The sequence below is a fragment of the Peromyscus eremicus genome, chromosome 6 (genome assembly GCF_949786415.1).
Source record: "Peromyscus eremicus chromosome 6, PerEre_H2_v1, whole genome shotgun sequence".
Taxonomy (NCBI): domain Eukaryota; kingdom Metazoa; phylum Chordata; class Mammalia; order Rodentia; family Cricetidae; genus Peromyscus; species Peromyscus eremicus.
The window spans coordinates 88,268,557-88,290,611 of NC_081421.1; the positions used below are offsets into that span (position 1 = coordinate 88,268,557).

General features: G+C 43.3%; 1 protein-coding gene across 3 annotated transcripts in view; it reads right to left on the bottom strand.

Annotated features, from left to right (window-relative positions):
* The window catches only part of Cdc14a (cell division cycle 14A), a 175,947-nt gene that overhangs the window by 75,032 nt on the left and 78,860 nt on the right, over positions 1 to 22,055 (bottom strand). For all 3 annotated transcript variants that reach the window (XM_059266133.1, XM_059266134.1, XM_059266132.1), the window contains exons 6-7: positions 14,094 to 14,160; positions 10,345 to 10,407 (exon numbers count right to left, since the gene is read on the bottom strand). In XM_059266133.1, coding sequence (XP_059122116.1) covers positions 10,345 to 10,407; positions 14,094 to 14,160 — 130 coding nt within the window. The remainder of the gene's footprint in view (positions 1 to 10,344; positions 10,408 to 14,093; positions 14,161 to 22,055) is intronic.

A 22,055-nucleotide genomic window follows, 5' to 3' on the forward strand; every position in this document is an offset into this window, starting at 1 on the left:
GTCAGCCCTGACAGACCCGAGTCATATAATAAACTACGTTGGCATTACAGACAAACCCATCTTCGGTCTATGTTGCAAATAACTGTTTTGTTTTGTTTTGTTTTTAAGTTATAAAGTCTTGCCACATAGATGGGCTGATGACCAAAGAAAAGGACATCATGTGAAAAAGTAGTCTAGGCCGGGCGGTGGTGGCGCACGCCTTTAATCCCAGCACTCGGGAGGCAGAGCCAGGTGGATTTCTGTGAGTTCGAGGCCAGCCTGGGCTACCAAGTGAGTTCCAGGAGAGGCGCAAAGCTACACAGAAAAACCCTGTCTCGAAAAACAAAAAAAAAAAAAAAAAAAAAAAAAGAAAAAGTAGTCTAAAGCCGAAATAGCTCAGTTGGGAGAGCATTAGACTGAAAAAGTAGTCTAACCATAGTGAATATGTTCCCTGGAAGATTACTACAAAATCAGAATGGGTTCCTAATGAAACACCTCAGTCTAGGGAGTTTGCTGTGAGATTGTGTCTCCTAGCAATATCAGAAAGCTACACCCATGAAGTCTCATCATGACTGCCTAAACATGGGCTGTACAAGTATTATACCAATGAACACACCAAACTGGACAGAGAAAAGTTCATGAGGCTTCAACTCTACACAAAGAACTATAGGCAACTGATGAAATCTTGGAATGGGAGAGATGGTCTTCCCCAGGGAAAAGCACACCAATTGTTTGTCCAAAGCAAAATGGTCAGCCCTGAAAACATACATACAGGCAGCATTACATGGACTAAGCAGATTATATAGGGACATGTGTATATACATATAGACAGATGCACGCAATAACAAATAAGGACAAAAAAGATCATGAATTTGAAGGAGAGTGGGAAGGGGTAGATGGAAGGGTTTGGAGAGAGGAAAGGGAAGGGAGAAATGTTGTAATTAAATTATAATCTCAAAAATAAAATTAAAAAAGGTTTTGGTCAACTTCCATTGAAACTAGATCATACAAGGCGCCAGAGATACGCTGCGCTCTGCTCACGATGCTCTTTTGCTCACCTGTCAGTCTGTTATTTCATTTCCTAAACACCAATTGACTGCCTGTGGTGTTAGTAGGCTACTTGACTCATGCCAAGTCAAATGAGACACAGTTTCTGCCCACAAGCACACAGAGTACACGGAAGGCACAAACGTGTGACCAGTTTCTACCACCTAACGCTACACGAGATGAGCTACACGGGTAGCTGAGAGGGGCTTCTCGGTGAGCCACATAAACAGGGTAAGCTTCCTATCTCAACCCTCTCCTCCGCCTCCACCAAGTGCTAGGATTCCAGACGGCACACCGCTGAGCCAGTTTCCTTCGTAGGTTCTGGGAATCTAAAATCCGGCCTCCATGCTTGCTTGGCAAACATTTTTCCGATTGAGTCATCTCGGTGCTCCCGGTGTTATTTTTTGAAAAGCAAAGTTTCCTTGTCAGAGTGACCAGAATGGAGCTGTCTGGGCAGGGGCTGGGACAAGCAGAGGCCCCAGTTGCCAACAGGTGTGATCGGTGTTTACTGGGTGTTGAGCAAATAGGAGCAGGTTCTCTGGGTGCCATGGTAAAGCCAATAAGAAGCCCTGTGCCTATGGAAGCAGCAGCAGCAGCTCTGTCGTCAGGCAGACCACAGCCAGGTGTAGCTCTCACTTGCCAAGGTCAAGATGGGGCCAGACTGTCAGCAGGTAAGAAAACAAGGTCGGGTCACCAATAGCTTGACAATCTGAGAACAGTGCCCTCCTACTCACAGCCCTATTTCACAAAGAAGCATTCTTTCAAAGGGGGGAAGTTTCACTGGGGTGGGGGGAGATAACGACAGACATAGAGTAGCACCAAGGAAGCACTCTAAGTAGTTGCTAGGGTCTGAAGTTGATCTTGAACTCTAAATTCTACCTAATCACCTACTTAGGGCAACTCTTGGAAACTGCATGGGCCCAAAGCTAAGTGAGGTAATAAATGTGAACCACAGCAATGAGCTCCTCCCCCCACACAAAAAAAAATGTCACCACTGAAGCTCCTCTCTCCAAATTTCCTCTTCAGCCATCCCACCCCCCCACCCCCCCACCCCGACTAAGAACAAGGTACCGCTAGTGGATAACCTCCCTCTGTGTTTTCCTATGAGATCACCTGCTCACAGACCATTTATCAAAAATAAAATGCCTTCTGGAGAGCAGAGGGAACTACTGAATTGAGGATCTAGTTTCAAATCCTCCCTGGTGGACAGAAATTAAGTACAGCTCCATAAATGGCCAATGGAGTTTAGGTCTGTTTGGTAAGAACGATTTCCTCCCAAAATAACACAGGAAAAGCTGACTGCTGACACCCGGTGTGTATACAATTTACTAAAACCAAGGTCCTCGAAGCAGCAGGATGTACTTCACCGACTTCACCACTAGAGGGCATACTGTCCTGTATACACAGGTACACAAGCGTCACAATGTGACTTGAACACTGGGGCTCTTTCATCTACGCATTTCGCCCTAGGACAAAAGGTCTATGTTATTTTTCTGAATTGACCCATGGCTAGATTTCACAGGAGTGGCTGCTGTCTTAGTTCTCGGGTTCTTAGAGAATACCTTACGAGCCCCTGTTGAAAAGCACCAATGTTGACACTGACTCGTACAGGGAGCTCGCTGATCATTCACATTGTGACTTTGGTCTGGCTGGCTGGTGGGCTGTCTCTGGATATTCCTAGTACTGCTGCAGAATTCTGCCTGTTTGAGCAATGTGAGTATGAGCAACAGGACAGACAGGTTGACATGGAACCTGGACAGACCATATTTGGAAGACATTTTACAAGACCATGTCTGGTGCTTTTTCTCAATCCTGAAGGGAATGAGCCATCTGTGGGTCACATGAAAACGGCCAAATTCCTGAGGCATCTTTCTCCAAACCTCCTAAATTGGACAATCCTGAAAGGACTCTTACATGAACAGTTAGATCAGATGAAGCAAGAAGATAAACCCTGCCTAGCTTCCCTTAGGCTTCATGCCACACTGAGGACCATGACATACATGGCCAAGCCTGCCATTCTTGTGGACTCTTCATTCTAGACACTCATGGCAACTGTATCTTAAAATGTGAACAGACCAAATTCAGGTATACCATAGTGTAAACTGCACACTAGACTTTGAAGGCATAGTGTTTAAAAAAATGTAAAATACTTCATTAATAATCTCTGTATTAACTCTATGTTAAAATATGTGAGATATACTGAATTAATTGAAATATATTACTTAAAATACTTTCACTATTTCTTTTTAGCATTTCTAAATGTGGCTACTGGAATGTTTAAAATATTTCTATGACTAATCACAGGTGGTATGCTTTAGATCCTGAGTGAAAGTAGACATAACCTTTGAGGAACGGGTATCGGTTTATTGTTAGACTTGAAGCAAGTACTTATGCTCTGCTGACCCATCATCTGTATTCATAAGTAGTGTTCTGATCATAAAAACCTCCTTTCAAGGGCTAAGGAGATGACTCAGCAGCTAGGGCACCTGCCATGCAAGTGTGAGAACCAGCATTGGATCCCCAGACACCCACATAAACGTCTGGTGGACATGGCAGCTTGCCTGTCATCCTAGCCTCCAAAGGCAGAGATGGAATTCATAGAACAGGCTGGCTAATGAGCAGATATATTGATGAATTCTGAATGTGACTGAGACCAACTCTTCCTTAACGAATAAGGTAGAAGAATGATAGATGATTTATCAACTTTGGACCTCCACATGCACACACATGTACATCCACCCTATACACACAAACACATGTGTCCCCATATATGCAACACCATGCATATGCACACCATACACAAACATAAAAATGGGGGAAGAACTCTTTAATATCACAGAGCTGTGGGCTTACTGACTTAAGGTTTTTTCTTTAGTTGGTTGGTGGTTAATTGGTTTTTATTTGAGACAGGGTCTCAGTAACCCAGGCTAGTCTTGAACCCATGACAGTCCTCCTGCCTCAGCTTCCCAAGTGCCTGGCCTTCTCAAGCCATATTACGTATTGAATGTAGTTTAGCAAACAAGTGTCTCTGACTAAGATCAATAGAACAAATGACAGCAAGGAAAATACTCCTCCACTGCTCATTTTGTGTACAGCCGCTATGGAAATCTAGATGGCAGTTCCTCAGGAAGATGGGAGTTGATCGACCTCAAGACTCAGCTCTACTACTTTTGAACATACACCCAAGAACATTTCATCCTACTACAATTACATCTGGTCAGCCATGTTCAATTGGAAACAATCTAGATGTCCTTCAACAAACGGAGAAAGAAAATGTGGTACATTTACACAATATAGTATTACTCAGCTGTTAAAAAATGAAATCATAAACTTCACAGGTAAATTGATGAAACCAGAAAAAAAAAATCATCCTGAGTGAGGCAATTCAGACTCAGAAAGACAAATATGTTATACATTTATTTATATGTGGATTTATCGATTAAGTCACTAATAACCAAGCTATAATCCATAGAACCACAAAGATTAGGTATAGAGGGCTAGGCAGGGACCTGGTGCAAGCCTTTAATCCCAGCACGTGGGCTAGAGAGGCAGGTAGATCTCTGTGAGTTCAAGGCCAGCCTGGTCTACAACCAAGTGAGTTCCAGGACAGCCAGTGCTGTTACACAAAGAAACCATCTAGGATATGGTTGGGGGAGGGGAGAAATTAGGTATAGAGTAAAGGACTAGATGACAGACAGATCTCCCTAGAAAAGAGAAACAGAATAGATAGTTATGGGTGGATGGGGTGGGGACCGGAACAGAAGGATCAAGTAGGGAGGGGGATGTAAGGGGGGACAAGCAAGGGAATATGGGGAGACAAAGCTACAACTGAGGGCTGTGTGAGGGGTAGTAGAAGCTTCCTAAAACATATTCATATATGAAGATAGTCTAAGTGAAGTCACCAAATAATGGAGGAGCAAGTCCCAACTGGACATCTCTTGTCACCAAATGAAGCCTCTAAACCAGGATTGGGTTACATCTGATTGAGTTGTTGGCCAAAGGGGGTCCCATGGGAACGCTCACACAACCCACACTGCTGCCAAGATAAACTGACAGCAAGGCCCCATTGCTGCAGACGACAGCTACACAACTCACTGAACGTGGAGAAGTCCAGTCGGTGCCTACCTAGAGCTTCTACCCCATGAAGACACTCTGCGTGCTACCCAGGGGAAATGTAAATACCAACCCAAACACAAACCTTTTGATCTGCAATGGTGTACTGACTGCCTCAAGATATGCTAGTGCAACAGTGGTACAAATCTGTGGGAGTAACCAACCAATATCTGATTTAAGATCCACTTCACAAGGTAGAATCCATACCTGGTACTGCTTGGATGACTAAGAACCTAAGACTAGATATCCCAGGGACCTAGGAAAAAACCAAATACTACCGTTCTTTAAAAATAAAAATAAAAAAGTAGCAATAAAATGATACCTAATGACATTCTGCTATAGATAAGTGCCTTGTTCAAAAATCATCAGAGAAGCTTCCTCCTGCAGCATACTGAAACACATACAGAAACCCACAGACAGACAAGAGGCAGAAAGTGAGAGGCTGTGGAACATTCCAGTGGAAAGTGTGCTAGAGCCAGAGGGAACGAAAAAAGCCAGAGGACCAAGAAAACAAGGCCCTTGAAATCAACATATGAACTCACAGAGACTGAGGCAGCATGCACAGGGCCTGCATGGGTCTGTCCCAGATGGGGTCCTAGAACTAAAAGAAGTGGACACAAGCCCTCATCCCTAACCCAGAAGCAATCTCCAATTGATAACTACTTGCAAATAAAAATTTAGTTTTCTACAAGGGAGTCTCACTGGGTAGGCAAACTACTCCTAAGGGTAGGTGTGGTAGTTTGAAAGAAAATGGCCCCCATAGGTTGTGGTACTATTAGGAGGTGTGGCCTTGTTGGAGTAGGTGTGGCCTTGTTGGAGGAAGTGTGACTGCGGGGATGGGCTTTGAGGGCTCCTATGCTCAAGCTACACCCAGTGTCACAGTTCACTTCCTCTTGCCTGCAGATCAAGAACTCTCAGCTCCTTCTCCAGCACCATGTCTGCCTACTTGTCATCCACCATGGTAATAATGGACTAAGCCCCAAATAAATGTTTACTTTTATAAGAGTTACCATAGTCATGGTGTCTCTTCACAGCAATAGAAATCCTAACTAAAAACTGGGCAGTGGTGGCTCAAGGCCTTTAATCCCAGCACTCGGGAGGCAGAGGCAGGTAGATCTCTGTGAGTTCGAGGCCAGCCTGGTCTACAGAGCGAGATCCAGAACAGGCACCAAAACTACCCTGAGAAACCCTACCTTGAAAAACACCAAAGGAAAAAAAACCAAAAAACCCTAACTAAGACAGTAGGCTACATGCCCAGCAGTAGATGGTCAACAGAAAATGAACTTAACAGCACCTTTGGAGGTTCTCTCTCTCTCTCTCTCTCTCTCTCTCTCTCTCTCTCTCTCTCTCTCTCTCCCTCTCTCTCTGTGTGTGTGTGTGTGTGTGTGTGTGTGTGTGTGTCTGTATGTCTGTCTGTCTGTCTCTCTCTCTCTCCGTCCCTCTGTCTCTTTCTTTTAATTTTATCTTATTTTCTATTTTGATTTTATTCCATTTTATTTATACGTACTTTTTTCTTCTCTCCTTTTATGCTACAGGTCCTTCAAGCATATATTATGGCCTCCAGTTGAGTGTTCTCATGGGATTCCCCATTCTGCATCCCAGTAGGTCTCTGCGTCTCTATCTGTTTCTTATGCCTTTTCTTGGGCTCTTTTCCTTCAATTTGTTTGTTTTGTCCTATTCTGATGTTAGTTTTTCTTTTACCTTATTTTTATTTTATATTATTTTATTATTATCCCTTGGAAGCCTGTTTGTTTTCTTTCTTTTTTTTTCTTTTTTTTTCTTTTTTTTTTTTTTTTTTTTTAGTGTGTGTGCGCGCGCACGAGCATGTGCATGCTGAGGCACAGGTATGGATGTCAGAGAACGACGAGAATTCTCCACACCATGTGGGTCTTGGTGATCGAACCCAGGTCCTCAGGCTTGGTAGCAAGTGCCTTCACCTGCTGAGCCACCTCATCTGCCCTGTTTGTTTTCTAATGAGAGACAGAAAGACAGAAAGGGGATCCAGATGGGAGAGGAGAAGGGGAGGGATGGGAGGGATAGAGTAAGAGGAAATCGTAATCACGGTATGTTATGTGAGGGGAAGGGAGGAATCCATTTTCCTTTTTTCCCTTTTTTTTTTGTTTGTTTGTTTTGTTTTTTGTTTTTCAAGACAGGGTTTCTCTGTGTAGCCCTGTGTGCCACCACCTGCATTTTAAAAAAAAATCTATTTTCAATAAAAAGAAAAAAGTGCCTATGAAAAGACTCATCCTGAATATCCCCAAATCATTCCCAGTCAATCTCACAATTGCTGTCAACAATACAATTTTACTTTGAAATCTGCAAGTCCTCCCCTGGAATACTGGCTTTGCTGGATGAAACGAAGGACACAAACCTGGCTATTTCACAGTTCACCAAATGACCAGGCTCCCTGGAGCAGCACAAATAGCAAGGGACATTATAACAAGGAGTGCCCGGGCCACAGACCACCACAAAAGTGGCCTTTTATTCAATTATTCACTAAGCAAACATTTATGAACTACCTGCCAACCACACTTTAATTTGTGACCTGCCGTTTGATAAGATACATGATGGGACAGACATTCCATGGACAAAAAAGACATTTGACAAAAAAAAAAAAAAAAAAAAAAAAAATCTTTCTAGACAGACACCAAAATCCACTACTCAGCTACTGCCTGGGTTCTATTCACTCCGGTGACAGCAGGAGGACCACATTGTTAGCAGGCTCATTGCTGGGGTGGCTGGTTTGTGAGACTCACACAGCACTGTGTCTGTGAGCAAGGTTATCAATAGCTGTCTCAGCATCAGAAGGTGGCGGGCAGAGGGAGCATCAACTAGGGTTTTGCGGTGTTCTGTTTTTCTCTGGGTGGTAGTGTTTATGCCTCCTTCTCTTTCTCTACCCCCACACCTGAACCACTCTTTTCAGTGAAATGTCCTTAGCATTTAATGGTATGTCCTCCGTGCTCATACACGTAGGGCAGAGATCCAGGCCTTGGGGGTCTTTGGGGATGAGCACTTGTAACTTACTTTATTTGGAGGTTCATTATAAAAGGACAAAATTACTCACACACAATTAGGTCTACGACCTTAAAAGACATCTATGCAAGTGAGAGGGTTATGAAATACATGCTTGATTAGCTTCAAAGTAAAATACCTCAACAACTCACACCATATGCATACACACACACACACACACACACACACACACACACACACGAGATATGGAAGAGCCTTCTTAGGTCTTGTTTTATTTTTACAAAGAAGTAGCAAATTATAAGGACTCTTATGTGTCCTTTTAAAAAATAAGTTATAGAAAGAACTCCCAGAGAAGAAGTACAGGCCAATTTACTTTTTAAAATGACTACATAAGTGATATACATGCTTCAACCAGTCTTGTCCATTATAAATGCACTGCCCTTTATTTCTAGTTTTCTGGAGTTTCTTTCCTTCCTTCCTGTCTTTCTTTCTAAAATGAAAAGATACTTCTGCCAGTACCAAAAATGCCACACACACACACACACACACACACACACACACACACACTTGAATAAAAGTCTCAAATTTTAACAAATTGTACTAAACTTTGATAGACATAGATGTTTCTGAACTTAAGGATTTCTATACAAGAACACAGAATACGTTTTTCCATTAAGCCATGTCCCATCTACAGGGAATTCGCAGCCCAGTAAGGAAGTTAAGGTTATATGTAAACGGATGGCCTTGATGTCAGAAAAACAGGCACAAGTTGTGAAAGGTGGAACGAAGGGGACGGGATTCCAGAAGAGAGCTCTGGTCTCCACAGACTCTGCACACACATGAAATCAAGAGGAGGAGGTCAGAAAGATGGAGAACTGCTCAGCCAGGGCAGAGACATTCGGGAAACAGCAAACAGGCAGCTCCAAGGGACTGGAACAGGACTGAGTCCACCAAGGAATGGCAGTGAGTCTCCAGAGGCAGCCAGAGCTTGGCAGAGCTGAGAGAGTGGGACATTCATCTCACTTCGGGGCCAGGAACAAGCCAAGATGGAGCGCTGTTTTAAGATCATCCCGCTAGGCCTGTGGAAGAAGCCTGAGAAAGGACCAGCACTCAGATACAGGGCAACTTTAGCAGTCCAGGGAAAAGAGTTCTGACCCAGGGCAAAGGAATGACAGAGAGAGCGAAATGGGGTGGAATGCATCCTCAGGGGCCAGCCATGGGAATGCAACCCTCACAAGACTGGGATGGGGTGAAAGGGGGGGAGGGGATTCTAGTCTTGAGACTGGGTGAACAGCAGGATGGCCTTCCATATTAGCACAGATGAATGGATCAAAAGACCAAGTCTGAATGAAAGATGAACAGTTTATCTTCAAACACAGGGCACACAAATTACACACAAGCAAGATATTCAAATAGACATGCTCTGGACACCAGCACAAACTACTTCACATGCTAGGGAGAGAAATGTAATAGATGGTTCTGGAAAAACCCAACTGATGAGCTACGCTCAAGCCATGTTGGTCTTATCCCACAGGCTCCTCAGCTCACAGAAAGTGTTAACTGATTCTGGACCTCCCCTCATCCTACTCCAAAGTGTTCCTCAGCACCGCTGTATGGCACCCCCAGAATACACAAGCATCCCTAAACACTACGCATCACTGAGCAGGAAGAGTTCACGATGGAGCCCTGGGGAAAGAACAGAGTTCACAATGGTGGGTGCCCTAGGGGAAAGAGCAGCCAAGTGTTAGAACTAAGTGCATGCAATGGTATTTCAAAATCAAATGCATAACACCGGAAGTATTACAAAAACCTAATTTTGCCTTAAATGAGACCTTACTTTTAATGTAAAGGTAATTTAGAATTTCACTACCAAACTACATTTCAAAATTACCTATCTAAAGGAACAAAGAGATTGTCAATAAAGTTTGACAAGAGAATGAATATATAGGTAGGTAGGTAGGTAAGTAGGTAGACTATAGACAGGTAGATAGATAGGCAGGTAGGTAGGTAGATGATAGATAGATAGATAGATAGATAGATAGATAGATAGATAGATAGATAGATAAAGTGCTTCTCTAAATTAAAATTTGATTACCCCATAATAACCAAAGCTGACCACTATTTTTTTAAAAAAATGATAAATGGTTTTTATTTAAAATGTAATAGTGTTAGATTTTTTAAAATATTTAACCAACATGAAATTATATTCCAAAAAAAATTAAGTGTACAAACCTCATAATGTTCATATTCATCCACATCAAATGTCTCAAAGTCAAAAAATCCATGCTGTAATCCCTAAAAGTAGAAGTGAGTTAGTCTTCTGTACACAACACCAGTGAAAATCTACTCATCATCTCTAGGATGTCTAAGCACAAAATGGTCCCACCAACCTCAATGCAAGAGCCTCGGACTTTAGCTTTTTACCATATCTCAGAGTCCCTTAGAGCACCAAAACTAAACACTCTAGGAAATATGAAAATGTGCCTCCAAAAGGTGTCAGTCCTATATGCAAAACTAATAACATATATAAAATGGAACATACTGGAAAAGCTATAGCCAAATCTATAGACTTAGGACAGAATATATGACAGTAATCAACTTCTCATCCAGGAGCGAAGTCAGGTCTTCTTAGAAAAACTGACCTTCCTTCTATCAGAAAGTAATATTTATGGAAAAGGCACTTTTACTTAAAGCCCTAAATTCCTAAAGCTCTACTTTGGAGGTATTTATTTTCTAGTGATAGTTTGGGCTAATGTAAGTATATACCATCTACTCTTATAATTTAGAAGGAAGAATGGACCTTTTTAACAAAAGAAATATTTCATAATTTTTTTTAAAGCAGTGACAAAACTTTTAAATTAGCTAGCTTGTTCATAACTAAAATTTTCAGAAACATAGAAGTCTTTTTTTTTATAAACCAGGAAGCTATAGAGATAACAGCCGAATATAAAACCACGGGTACATTTAAAAGTTACCTGATCAAGTCATTAAAAATAGACAAAGAAGTCAGTAAGCCAAGCTGCAGTATGTGGATACGAGTATGCATTGCAAAATGTGGAACTCGGACCTTCTAAACCAGAAACACCAAGACTGCTTATAAAATAGGCTCCTGGGTCCCTTCTCTGGGACCAGGGCACAAGCTCAGCTTCTCCAAGTTATTTATTTACTTAGACAGTCTCACATAGCCTCGGCTGGCCCTGAACTGGCTGAGGATGACGTTAAAATACTGATCATCTTGCCTCCCACTCCTGAATGCTGGGACCACAGGTATGCAGCACCATAACCATAGACAGGCATGCTACCAGCTGAGCTGCATCCCCAGGCTCAGGACACACACCCTATCAATTCCAAAGAAAGTTCAGCCATCCACTTCTCCCTTTATCTTGAAACTATGTGGTTGTCCCCTGCTTATTCATACAACAAGTTGTTTTGATAGTGGCAATACATCAGTCTGAAAGATACCCTCCCTTAAAAGGCAGTTTTTGACATGCTTTCCTGATGGTTCTTTGTTTGTTTGTTTGTTTGTTTGTTTGTTTGTTTGTTTGTTTTTCGAGACAGGGTTTCTCTGTGTAGTTTTGGTGCCTGTCCTGGAACTCACTCTGTAGACCAGGCTGGCCTCGAACTCACAAAGATCCGCCTGGCTCTGCCTCCTGAGTGCTGGGATTAAAGGTGTGTGCCACTACCGCCCAGCTCCTGATGTTTCTTATATATACTAAATTCTGGCAACAATAACCAGCTGAATAATTCCTACAAAATAAATGGGACACATTCTATAAATTATTATTACTTCAACTTTCAAAAAGCTAATTAGGCAAAAGAAAAAAAATTAGGTGGGGCATGGTAGAAATGCATTTAATCCTCTGTGAATTCAAGACCAGCCTGGTATATATATATAGCAAGTTCCAGGCCAGCCAAGACTACATAGAGAGGCAGACTCTATCTCAAAAATAATATTAATTAATTAATTAATTAATTAAGTTAAAATAAATAACTAACTAGTTCATCCATACACGCTATTAATTACTGAGGACACTCAACAATATACTGTTTTGCCTTTATCTTTAAACTATGTGTTTTCCCTGCATGTTTATACAACACATGGACAAGGTGTTATGGTAACGGCAATATATCAAAGTCTGAAAAACACCCTTAAAAGGCAAAAACATGACCATGCTCCATATACATTCCCCAAGGAGATGCACTCAGTACCATAAAAATAGCCCTGCATGTGCCACCTTAAGCAAGGGGTTCTACATGGGCACATGTGTCTCTATCAGAGCCCTTTAGAACACCATCTGTACTTGGGAACACCCCAACATGAGAAAAGACTATGTTTAGAAAAGCCTTTATTAATGAATAAAGCCACACCTTTCCTGTAGGGCAGGAAGGATGTCATAAATTTCTATATTGAGACGCCAGATCCCATAATAGGGAGCAGAGATGGTCCAGAGGGAACTGTGTGAATTCCATAAGCACTACAAAAGGAACAGCCTCCATCAGATGGAAGGAGAGGCAAAATAATAATAGCCAGGACCATAAATGCGCCCTTCCCTCAGGCGTGTTTCCTAAATGATTTAATAATGGCTTGTATGTTGGGTAACCTGTCCATAAAGCTCTAGACTACTGTTTCATGGATGGACATTTGGGCTATACTATTGGTAAGAGCGGGGTTGAATGTTTCCACGGTGGTGGTGGTGGTGGTTGTTGTTGTTGTTTTATTTTAACGACTTTAAAGTTTTTGAGAGTTTAAAATTATTTAAGGGGCTGGAGAGATGGCTTAGCAGTTAAGAGTATGTGTTGCTCTTGCATAGGACCCAGGATGGGTTTCCAGCGTGCATATTGCAGCTCACAATCCTCCGTAGCTCTAGTTGCATGGGTTGTAACGCCCTCTCCTGACCTCTACAGGCACTGCATGCACGTGATACAAATAACCTATGTGCAGGCAAAACACTCGGAACACGTGAACAAAATTCTTTCAAGTAAAATCGCTTAAGAATGAAATAGTAAAGTCATAAACAGACACATTGAACAGATGGCATATTTACACTGGTTCTCTCAAAACAGGGAGGGTCCATTTATGTTACATCAGAAAACAAAAACTTGAGCTAGAATACTGCTTCTAAATTCATGACTGCACAGGTCACGGAAAGCCACATTTCTGACTGGCAAATGCCAGCTGTCTGTTCACCATGTAGCTGTGTCCTCTGAGCCCTCTACAGAATTCATAGTACAGCCTGTACAGCTTCTCGGGCTGCAAAGTTACCTGTGCCAAACGTTGCTTAACTTTTCCATTAGATCCCTAAATAATTAAATAACTATGCTTAATTAACCAACTTCACAGTGCATCAGTCACCCGGAGGTATCGTTCAAACGCAGGCCACAGGGTCCCACCCCCAGACTTTATGATTCAGTTCGGTCTGGCGCACAGCCAACCTCTGACAGCATGGCTTAGATAACCTCACGCCCCTCCCACTAAGAGCTAGCTTGAAAATAAGACAAATGGGTGATGGAGCCATGCCACGGTCACAGCGGCAGCCGGAGAGTCAATTTGTCTCGGGGTACAAATGGCTTAAATGAGGAAGGGTAGTCTCTCCCTTCCACCCCTCCCCCACTGCCCTCCACTTTCCTGTCCCCGTCAACACACAAGTGGGTGCTCCACTTCCACATATTTTCAATCTGAGGTTGGCTGCATTTGTGAATAAAGAACCAAAGCGGGACTGAGGTAGGGGGAGAAAGAGATTAACGGGCTATAAAAATGACGAAAGTACATTATATACATGCATGAATTTTTCAAAGAATAAAAAAAAAATAAATCTTTCAATTAAAAAAAAAAGCACAGAAACTGAGGGCTGACTGTATTTTACAAATCAATTATTCAGGAAGTGAAAAGCCTTCTGCTTACTGACTCTAGATCCTTCCAACAGGCAAGGGTGTTGACAGTTATTCCTTTCCCAGCTTTGGCGAAAGAGGGATAGCATTACCTTTCTGATTCCTTGTAAACAGTCAAGGATGGTGAGGTTGTAAGTGCAATTTCCAAAGGATGCGTCCCTACAAACACAAATAAGAGGCATTAGAAACATGCATCCAGATTCTCAAATAATAAATACTAAGTCAGGTGGGCGTGCGGGCTGAACTTGGCAGCAGATCAAGAGCCCAAGCCTTCATTCATATTTCCACCCTGCATGCCATGGGTATAGGCTTGAATGAGTTCCTTGACAGACCGGAAGCTTGGTACCCCTGTGTAGGAAATGAAGATAACGACTGTCGCTGTCACCCACAGGACTGGCTATCAGATGTCACAAAAATCACGTGAGGTCCTCTGTCTAGTGTCCGGCACAGTGGAAGCACTTCAATATTACAGCCACTATTACTTTTGTGGGGAGTAGAAGGGTGACACACTCTTGTTATATACTCCAAGGAATATATATAGGAATTACTGCATAGACCAGGCTGGCCTCAAACTTGTAGCAATCCTCCTGTTTCTGTTTCCCGAGAACCGAGATCACAGGGTGTGTCTCAGGACACCTGGTTCATGACTACTCTTAATAACGATGAATAGGGCTGTTTCATCAAGTGAAGCAGGCAGGACTATATAAGCATTCTGGCGGGGGAACAACCTCCTGTCAGAAACCAGTGAATCCAAGCCTTTTTAAAAAGGTACAAAGCTCTGGGCCAACATATGCGGTTCAATAGAACCTACTAGTTATTTAAATACATATATGCCATCCCTCCACTGGAAAGAAGAAAGAAAATGATCTTCCTAACAATTCACTCAGTTTACTAGAATCAATAAGAGCTCTGAATGCACTATAAAGAGCTCTCAAAAGGACCGGGGAACCACCAGGCGTTGCTGGTGCACACCTTTAATCCCAGCACTCGGGAGGCAGAGGCAGGTGGATCTCTGTGAGTTTGAGGCAAGCCTGGTCTACAGAGCGAGTTCCAGGACAGTCAGGGTTATACAAAGAAACCTTGCCTCAAAAAAACAAAACAAAAGACTAGGAACCAAGCCAAAATTATTTATTTAATATTTATTATGATGTGTGTGTGTGCGCGCGCGCGCGTGTGTGTGTGTGTGTGTGTGTGTGTGTGTGTGTGTGTGTGCCTGAGAAAGTCGGAGGCATCCTCTAATGTTGACATTATAGGCAGTTGTGAGCTACCTGAGGCATGCGCTGGGAATTGAATTTGAGTATTCTACAAGAACAATGTACGTTCTTAGCCACTGAGCCATCTGTTCAGACCAAAACAATGTTTCGAATTAAAAATAATACTTAAACCTATTGTACTGAAAATTGAGGGCTCCAGGCTGTTTTGTAGAGCAGCTTAACGGGTCTGTTTCAGGCAACCTAAAACGAAAGTATCAAGTTCAGGTCAGCTAAGCAAGAACTGGTCCTGGAACTTCCAAGGTGTCCACAGCACGAAACTTGACCCTGAGTTTCTCGGTCTCTCCGCTGGGCCCCGCTGGGCCCCACTGCTGACCCAAGAAAAGGGCTGTCAGGAACTGGGCCTGACACAGATGTCCCAAACAAGGTTGGCTCAAGGGCAGCATCCTGGGAGGGTGCCAGGAGAACCCTGCCTTTCACACATAATTAATATAAAGCCAAGTGTTAAATCACCAGCTATCCAAGGGAGCTTGATCCTGTGGCATCCAAGCTGTGAGTTAAAAAGCAAATGCTTTACCCCAAAGCTTCAGTATCCAATAGCATAACGTGAAAACAGTGACTTACCACAGCTTAACAGAAATGTCTCCTAAGCCCTCACACTTCTGTGTTAGCCCATATGAATAGGAAGGCCTAACCAGACTTCAACAGGGGCTTTATTGATTCTGTTCGTGTTGTTTTCAAACGCCATCTAAATTCACTGGTCCAAACACAACAGTTCCCTTTCCAGCTACCTTCAAAAGGTCTGAGATCTGAGATGGCCTGCTACTTTAGAGGAATGTAGATTCCTTTGCACACACCCGTCTCTTTAGAAAAAGAGGGTTTTATCTGAAGATAGCATCTTAGCAACCCCTTGACCAGTGATCTGATAATGTCTACAAACTCATTCTTCCATGTAGTACTATTTGGTATATAAGATAAGTACAGGATTACCAGGAAGGGGACTCAGTTAAATTTAAACAAAGCTAACCAAAATATAAAAACATAATTTGTAATATCTTGATGAGTGTTTTTTAATCTGTGAGCGGGTGTGGCAGTGTGAGTGCGCTTGCCTGGCACCAATAAGCTCTCTGGCCACCCCCACCATGCTCAGATTCGTGTAAGTGTAGATAATATCTTAAGATACAGCAGTAATGTGACAATGACATGTCTGTCTGTGATTTTTATTGTGACAGTCACCCCACTGGTTCTACTCTAACTTCCAACATTTGCAATTGAATCTAATCTCAGCAATTAGGAGAGTGGAAACAAAAATACAATGTTGTTCTCAAGCAGATTCACTGACTCTGAATTCTCTTGGTAAATCTAGGTTTAAAGCTGATGCTCTAAGTGTTTCAAGTTTTAAAACATAAAATAAAATAAGACTAAGGGCTGGGGAGACAGCCCAGGTGAGAAAGTGTTTGCCTTGTGAATTTGAGGACCTGGACTAGACTCCTAGGATCCATTTTTTTTAAGCCTGGTGTGGTATGGTGGTGTACTTTTATCCCAGCACTAGGGAGACAGAAATGGGGACCAGGAGAGCTGGAGTCCTCGGGGATTGCTGACCAGCTAGCCCCACCTCCCTTGCACGTTCCAGGCCAGTGAGAGTCTCTGTCTCAACAAAGTGAATAGTCCCTGGGGAAGGACACCCATGGTTGTCCTCTGGCCTCCACACACATGCTCACACACAAGCAGTAACTCACACACGCAGAGAAAGAAAGAGAGACTTGGAGGTCCTTATACCCCAAGTCTACCTCTACCCCTAGATGCACTTGGACGAGGACATAAACATGAGGTACTGGAGGAGACGCCTGGCCCAGGCTGCCTGAGCGTCCGCAAGAGAGTGTTGAGATTCTCTTGTGCTTTCATGGCCCCACTACTACGGATGACTGACAAGCAAGCTCTGGCGACTTGGTGAGAGGAGAGTTACCAAGCCATGCACGGGGTTGGTACACAATGCTATCATTGCAGGCTAAAAAAAAAAAAACAGGTTTGCAAACTGAAAGAGAACAAGGAAAGCAAACATCAAGTCTATCCCCTGGCCCGGGACAGATGACAAGCCCTGAGAGCCTACTGTGCCAGCCAGGTGGCTTAGATGCATTAGTGCACAGAGTCTCAAGACTGCTAGCTAACAGAACAGGATCCCAAGTCCTGTCCCCAGACTGTTCGAGAGAGGAGGGGCTGATTGTGGGCATCTGGCTCAGACACCCGTTGCAGGAAAGTAAACAGGGAAGTGATGGCCAAAGTAAACACACAGACACACGTACATGCACACGTGCGCACACACACACACACACACACACACACACACACACACACACACACGCACACGCGCGCGCGCCAGTGAAGGTAGAACACTGACCCATCAACTCTCTTTAAAGGCTTCCTTTTTCCAAAATGAAGCGGGGGGGGGGAGGGGGGGGAGGTGGTTAGGGGGCGTGGTAGGGCTGGAGAAGTGGCCACACTGGGTCCTTCTAGAGGTGAGATTGAAAGAATTGACTCAAAGGAGATTTGAACATTCACTGAAGACGTTGAAAGGTTTGACCCCACAGGAGCAATGTCACTTCCCGTTAAAGAAACCAACCTGCCCTGTGGATATTCATCAACCTCTCAGAACAGTGACACAGTAGGAGCTGTTTGCAAATAGAACAGGTGCCTAGTGAGACCTGCAGACTGGAGCTGGAAAAGTCCATGCCAAGAATGATTTTTAGCTGTGTTATAAAACAAAAAAGACTTCGGGAGTTTGGAAAACACCCGGGCTCTGCTTAAAAGTCCCTTCCTGCTCTGAAGTCCATTACTCAAGGCTTTGGATTCTCTCTTTTCTTTCCATATCGCCCTCCTTGCCAACAAAATTGAAATATTTTCAGGTCTCCATCATCTTTTAAAAAGAGCCAGGCATCCAAAACTTGCTTGATTCCATATGGTCCTTCAACTACCTCTTGATCTCTTAAAAATAAGATCGCTAAAGACTGTCTATCTTTCCAGTGGTTTTTAGTGTGAGCATAGTACAATCCCATTGCCATTCAGTCCAGAACGTTCTTACCACACCCAAAAGAAACTATTCGTCCGCAGTCACTCCTCCTCTCCCAGCCCCTTGGCAACCACTCATCTGCCTTGTGTCTCTGGATTTACTTGCTTCCTCAAAATCCACGGGACATTCTGCAAGCATCATCTCACCAAGAAGTCACCCTCTCCTTTAAATACTCTCTTCTCAGGATCCCCGAGTGTTCATTTTACTTCTCTATCATTACTCCCCAAACCCCCTTGCAAAGTTATCCTCTAAAGGGAGACCTCAGCCATGCCAATCCAGGCCCCAGTTCTTGTCACTGCAGACCCTCTCTCTAGACTTTAAATGTGCATCAGTATTCCCTGGGTGGCTCCTCAAAAACAGGCAGATAGGCCACGTGGAGTTTCTGAATCAGAACATCTGAGACAGGGCCTGAGGCCCTGCATTTCTAAAGCTCTCCACTGGTGCTGATACTGTAGGTGGAGGGGACACCAATCCTACTCAGAGTCATCTACAGAAATTACGTCTGTGCAGTGGCCCTCAATCCATCTCTCTAGTACAACGTCAAGGAACTCTAAAACAGTACAGCAGCCAGGTGCCGTGGCATGTGCCTGTAATCCCAGTACCTGGGAGCTAAGGCTGAAGGTTTTCTGTGAGTTTGAGGCCCGCTTAGACTAAACAGCAAGATCTAGTCTCAAAAAAAAAAAAAAAAAACAACTCTGCCTAAAAAATTTTTTGTAAATAACATAACCATCTTTTCATTTAGGTGCCTCAAATTCACTATGTAAGAAAAAAATCCTCTGGGCTAGGGATATAGCACTGTTGGTAGAATTCTTGCCTAAATGCACGAGCCCTGGATTGGATCCCAAGCACTTAATAAAGTTATGCATGGCAGAGAACACCTGAAATTCAAGGTCATCCTTAGCTACAGAATGAGCACAGTGAGTTCAAGGATAGCTTCAGCTTAGAGAGAGAGAAAAAAAAGAGAGAGACAGAAAGAGAGAGAGACAGAGAGAGATCTTAAATTTTTATCCTAAACCAAAATCACTAGCAACAATTATCTAGCCTTCTGGCATCCTAGGTTAAAAAAATATATACCTCCCACCATCCCTCATCCCTCATTTCCACTTGCGCCCTGTTTTTCCTCTTAGGGTCTCCAGAAAGCACTCTACTCCCAATTCCAGTAATGTGACCATTTCTACCCATTCTTGCCCGTTTTCTTCTAAAGCTGGGGTGTTTCTTAAAAGCACACCTCCCTCCTGACTGTCTGTCTGTCCTCAGGGCAAAGTTGAAATCCTCAACAGGACCATAGGCCCTTGGTGGATGGCCTCACCTGCATCTCAGCTTCCTTCCTCCTGGTCCCTCATGGTGTGCCCAGCCACAGCCGCCTTCCCTGGGCAGTTCACATCTGGCCAGGTGTGGCCTCCCCAGAACCTCTCTCTGCCTTTGCTGCTGTCTGTGACTCTTCTCCCCCTGCTTAGGGTGTCTCCGGACACCTTCTGACCTCAGCTCAAAGATCATGGCTCGCAGGGAGGTCTCCAACCCTACCTTGAGCTAGATCTGGCTTCTAGACTTCCATCCCTTGCACTGGGATGTAATTACAACCTAAAATTGTATCCTGGTATGCTCATTTTGACTTTTGACTCTCAGCTTCTGTATCTATAATAGTATTGGATCTATACAATTTTTTTTTTTTTCGAGACAGGGTTTCTCTGTGTAGTTTTGGTGCCTGTCCTGGATCTCTCTTTGTAGACCAGGCTGGCCTCGAACTCACAGAGATCCACCTGGCTCTTCCTCCCAAGTGCTGGGATTAAAGGCGTGCGCCGCCGCCGCCCAGCCTGGATCTATACATTTATTGTTCATCAATGTCACCTTAGCAGCTGGTACAAAATAGATAATAAATAAATGTCTCTAACTACATGCTTGAATTAAACAAAGAAGCTTGGGAGCTCATTAAGAAAATGATCTATAATCTTTTAGGATTCCTTTTGTTAACTCAAGCAGCCTAAGGCCTCATTTCTCGGTAGCAAGAACAATTTTCTTTGCGTTAATTTCAAATCCTTCCTGCCTGTTTATGGCCATTGTCTTCTGTCTCCTCTAACAATGATTATTGATGGGCACAACCAAAAGCAGCGATGTTCCAGGTAGTTTTCTCTCCCTTCGTCACGTGTGCTAAAACAGGTGTGCTTTAGAGAAACAAAAGAGAAATCTGAGGCAGGCGCTCAGTCAGGGTGAGAATATGCAAAAGTACTTCAACTCTCGCAGCTACAGGCCCCAGCCTTTTGCTTAACTCCTGGTTTGTTTCATCATTCATTTGTTCATGCATGTGTTTCTTTATTCTTATTCACATTCATTGAACCAAATATGTATTGAGGGAAATAAGAGGACGTGTTGCATTTTCCTACTTACCTCACAAAGGAGGGGGAAACGCACACACCTCTGGCTACCTAGAAAAACTCCAGCCCTAAGCCGTCTCTGTCATGATAGTCTGACCACATCTTTGCTCTGCTAACCCGGTGAGCACAAAGCTGCTCTTTATTCAGGAGGTAAGATAAAACCTAAAGACCCAAGATTTCTAACTGCCAGGTCCCCTGTCCGCCGCTGAAGACAGTCATGTGTCTCTAGCCTTCGATAAAGAAGACTAGTGCCACCACCAACCTTGGAGGAGACACATCCAAAGACAAAGTTAGCTCTGCCTCGCTCTTCAGCATCATCTACACTTCATCCATCCTGGCAACTCTTTCTACAAGTGACTTCTGGCTAAACAGTCACTTGAGCCACAGAGCTGCTACTGAGTGATTATCAAAGTCCACACTGATCTTGGGAGCATCAACACAGATTTGTTAAACAAAACAAAAACAAACAAACAAAATGTACCAGATGAATGACATCTGAATACAACGAACAGCTGAGACTGTTTTAACCTCCGGTTTTCTTTTTAGAATTTAGTTTGCAGGAAAGTAGAAAAAAAAATACACTAAAGGAGACTAGCCCACTATCCACAATTAGGTCAGTAGACGAAAGGGCCTGATTCTCTCCGGTCCCAGACATGTCTTATAAAGGCTCCTAAGAGTTGATTGTAAAATAGTCAGAAATCTTGAAAGCCTAGATCTGTTGTAAATGACTGCACTCACACAAGCATGGGCAAACACTCTGTAAAGCTAGTTGGCCAACACACCACCTCTTGTAACCTAAGAATTTAAGAAACCACTCAGAGTGAAGCAACCGTGTAAGGTCAATGAGATGAGACACTGAGTCCTAAGAAAGCATGTCTGGGAGTAACGTTGTTCCAAGTGAAGAATGGAGACAAGGCATCCAGTGTGGGGACTCCACTAAAGGATAAAAGGGACCAATGGCAAACAGACTAACAAATACTAACAGATGCCTCTCGTCTACATGTGCTTTGAGCCCATGAGTCTCTGCAAAGGCTCTGTATATTACGTAGTTAGGAACTGTGGAAATATTTGGAAAGCAGTAGGTTGGAAATGATCTCAAGGGTCCTCTAAGAACTTCTCTAAGCACTTCTCAATCACAAAACTGTGAGCTTCCTAAAAACAGAAAGCGTGTCCTTTGTCTGTATGCCCAGAGAATAGTGTGCAGAGTTACACACACAGCTATGTTAAACATGTTGTTGAGCAAATGAATGAATAAATCATGAGTGCACTAGGAGTTCACTCAACATTTTTTGAACCCCTCTCGTTGCTGGAAACCACTGATCTTTCAAAGCTATATATACATATTATTTCTCAAAACAGCATACTATACCCTATACCATTACTATCCAATAGAAATACAGTGAC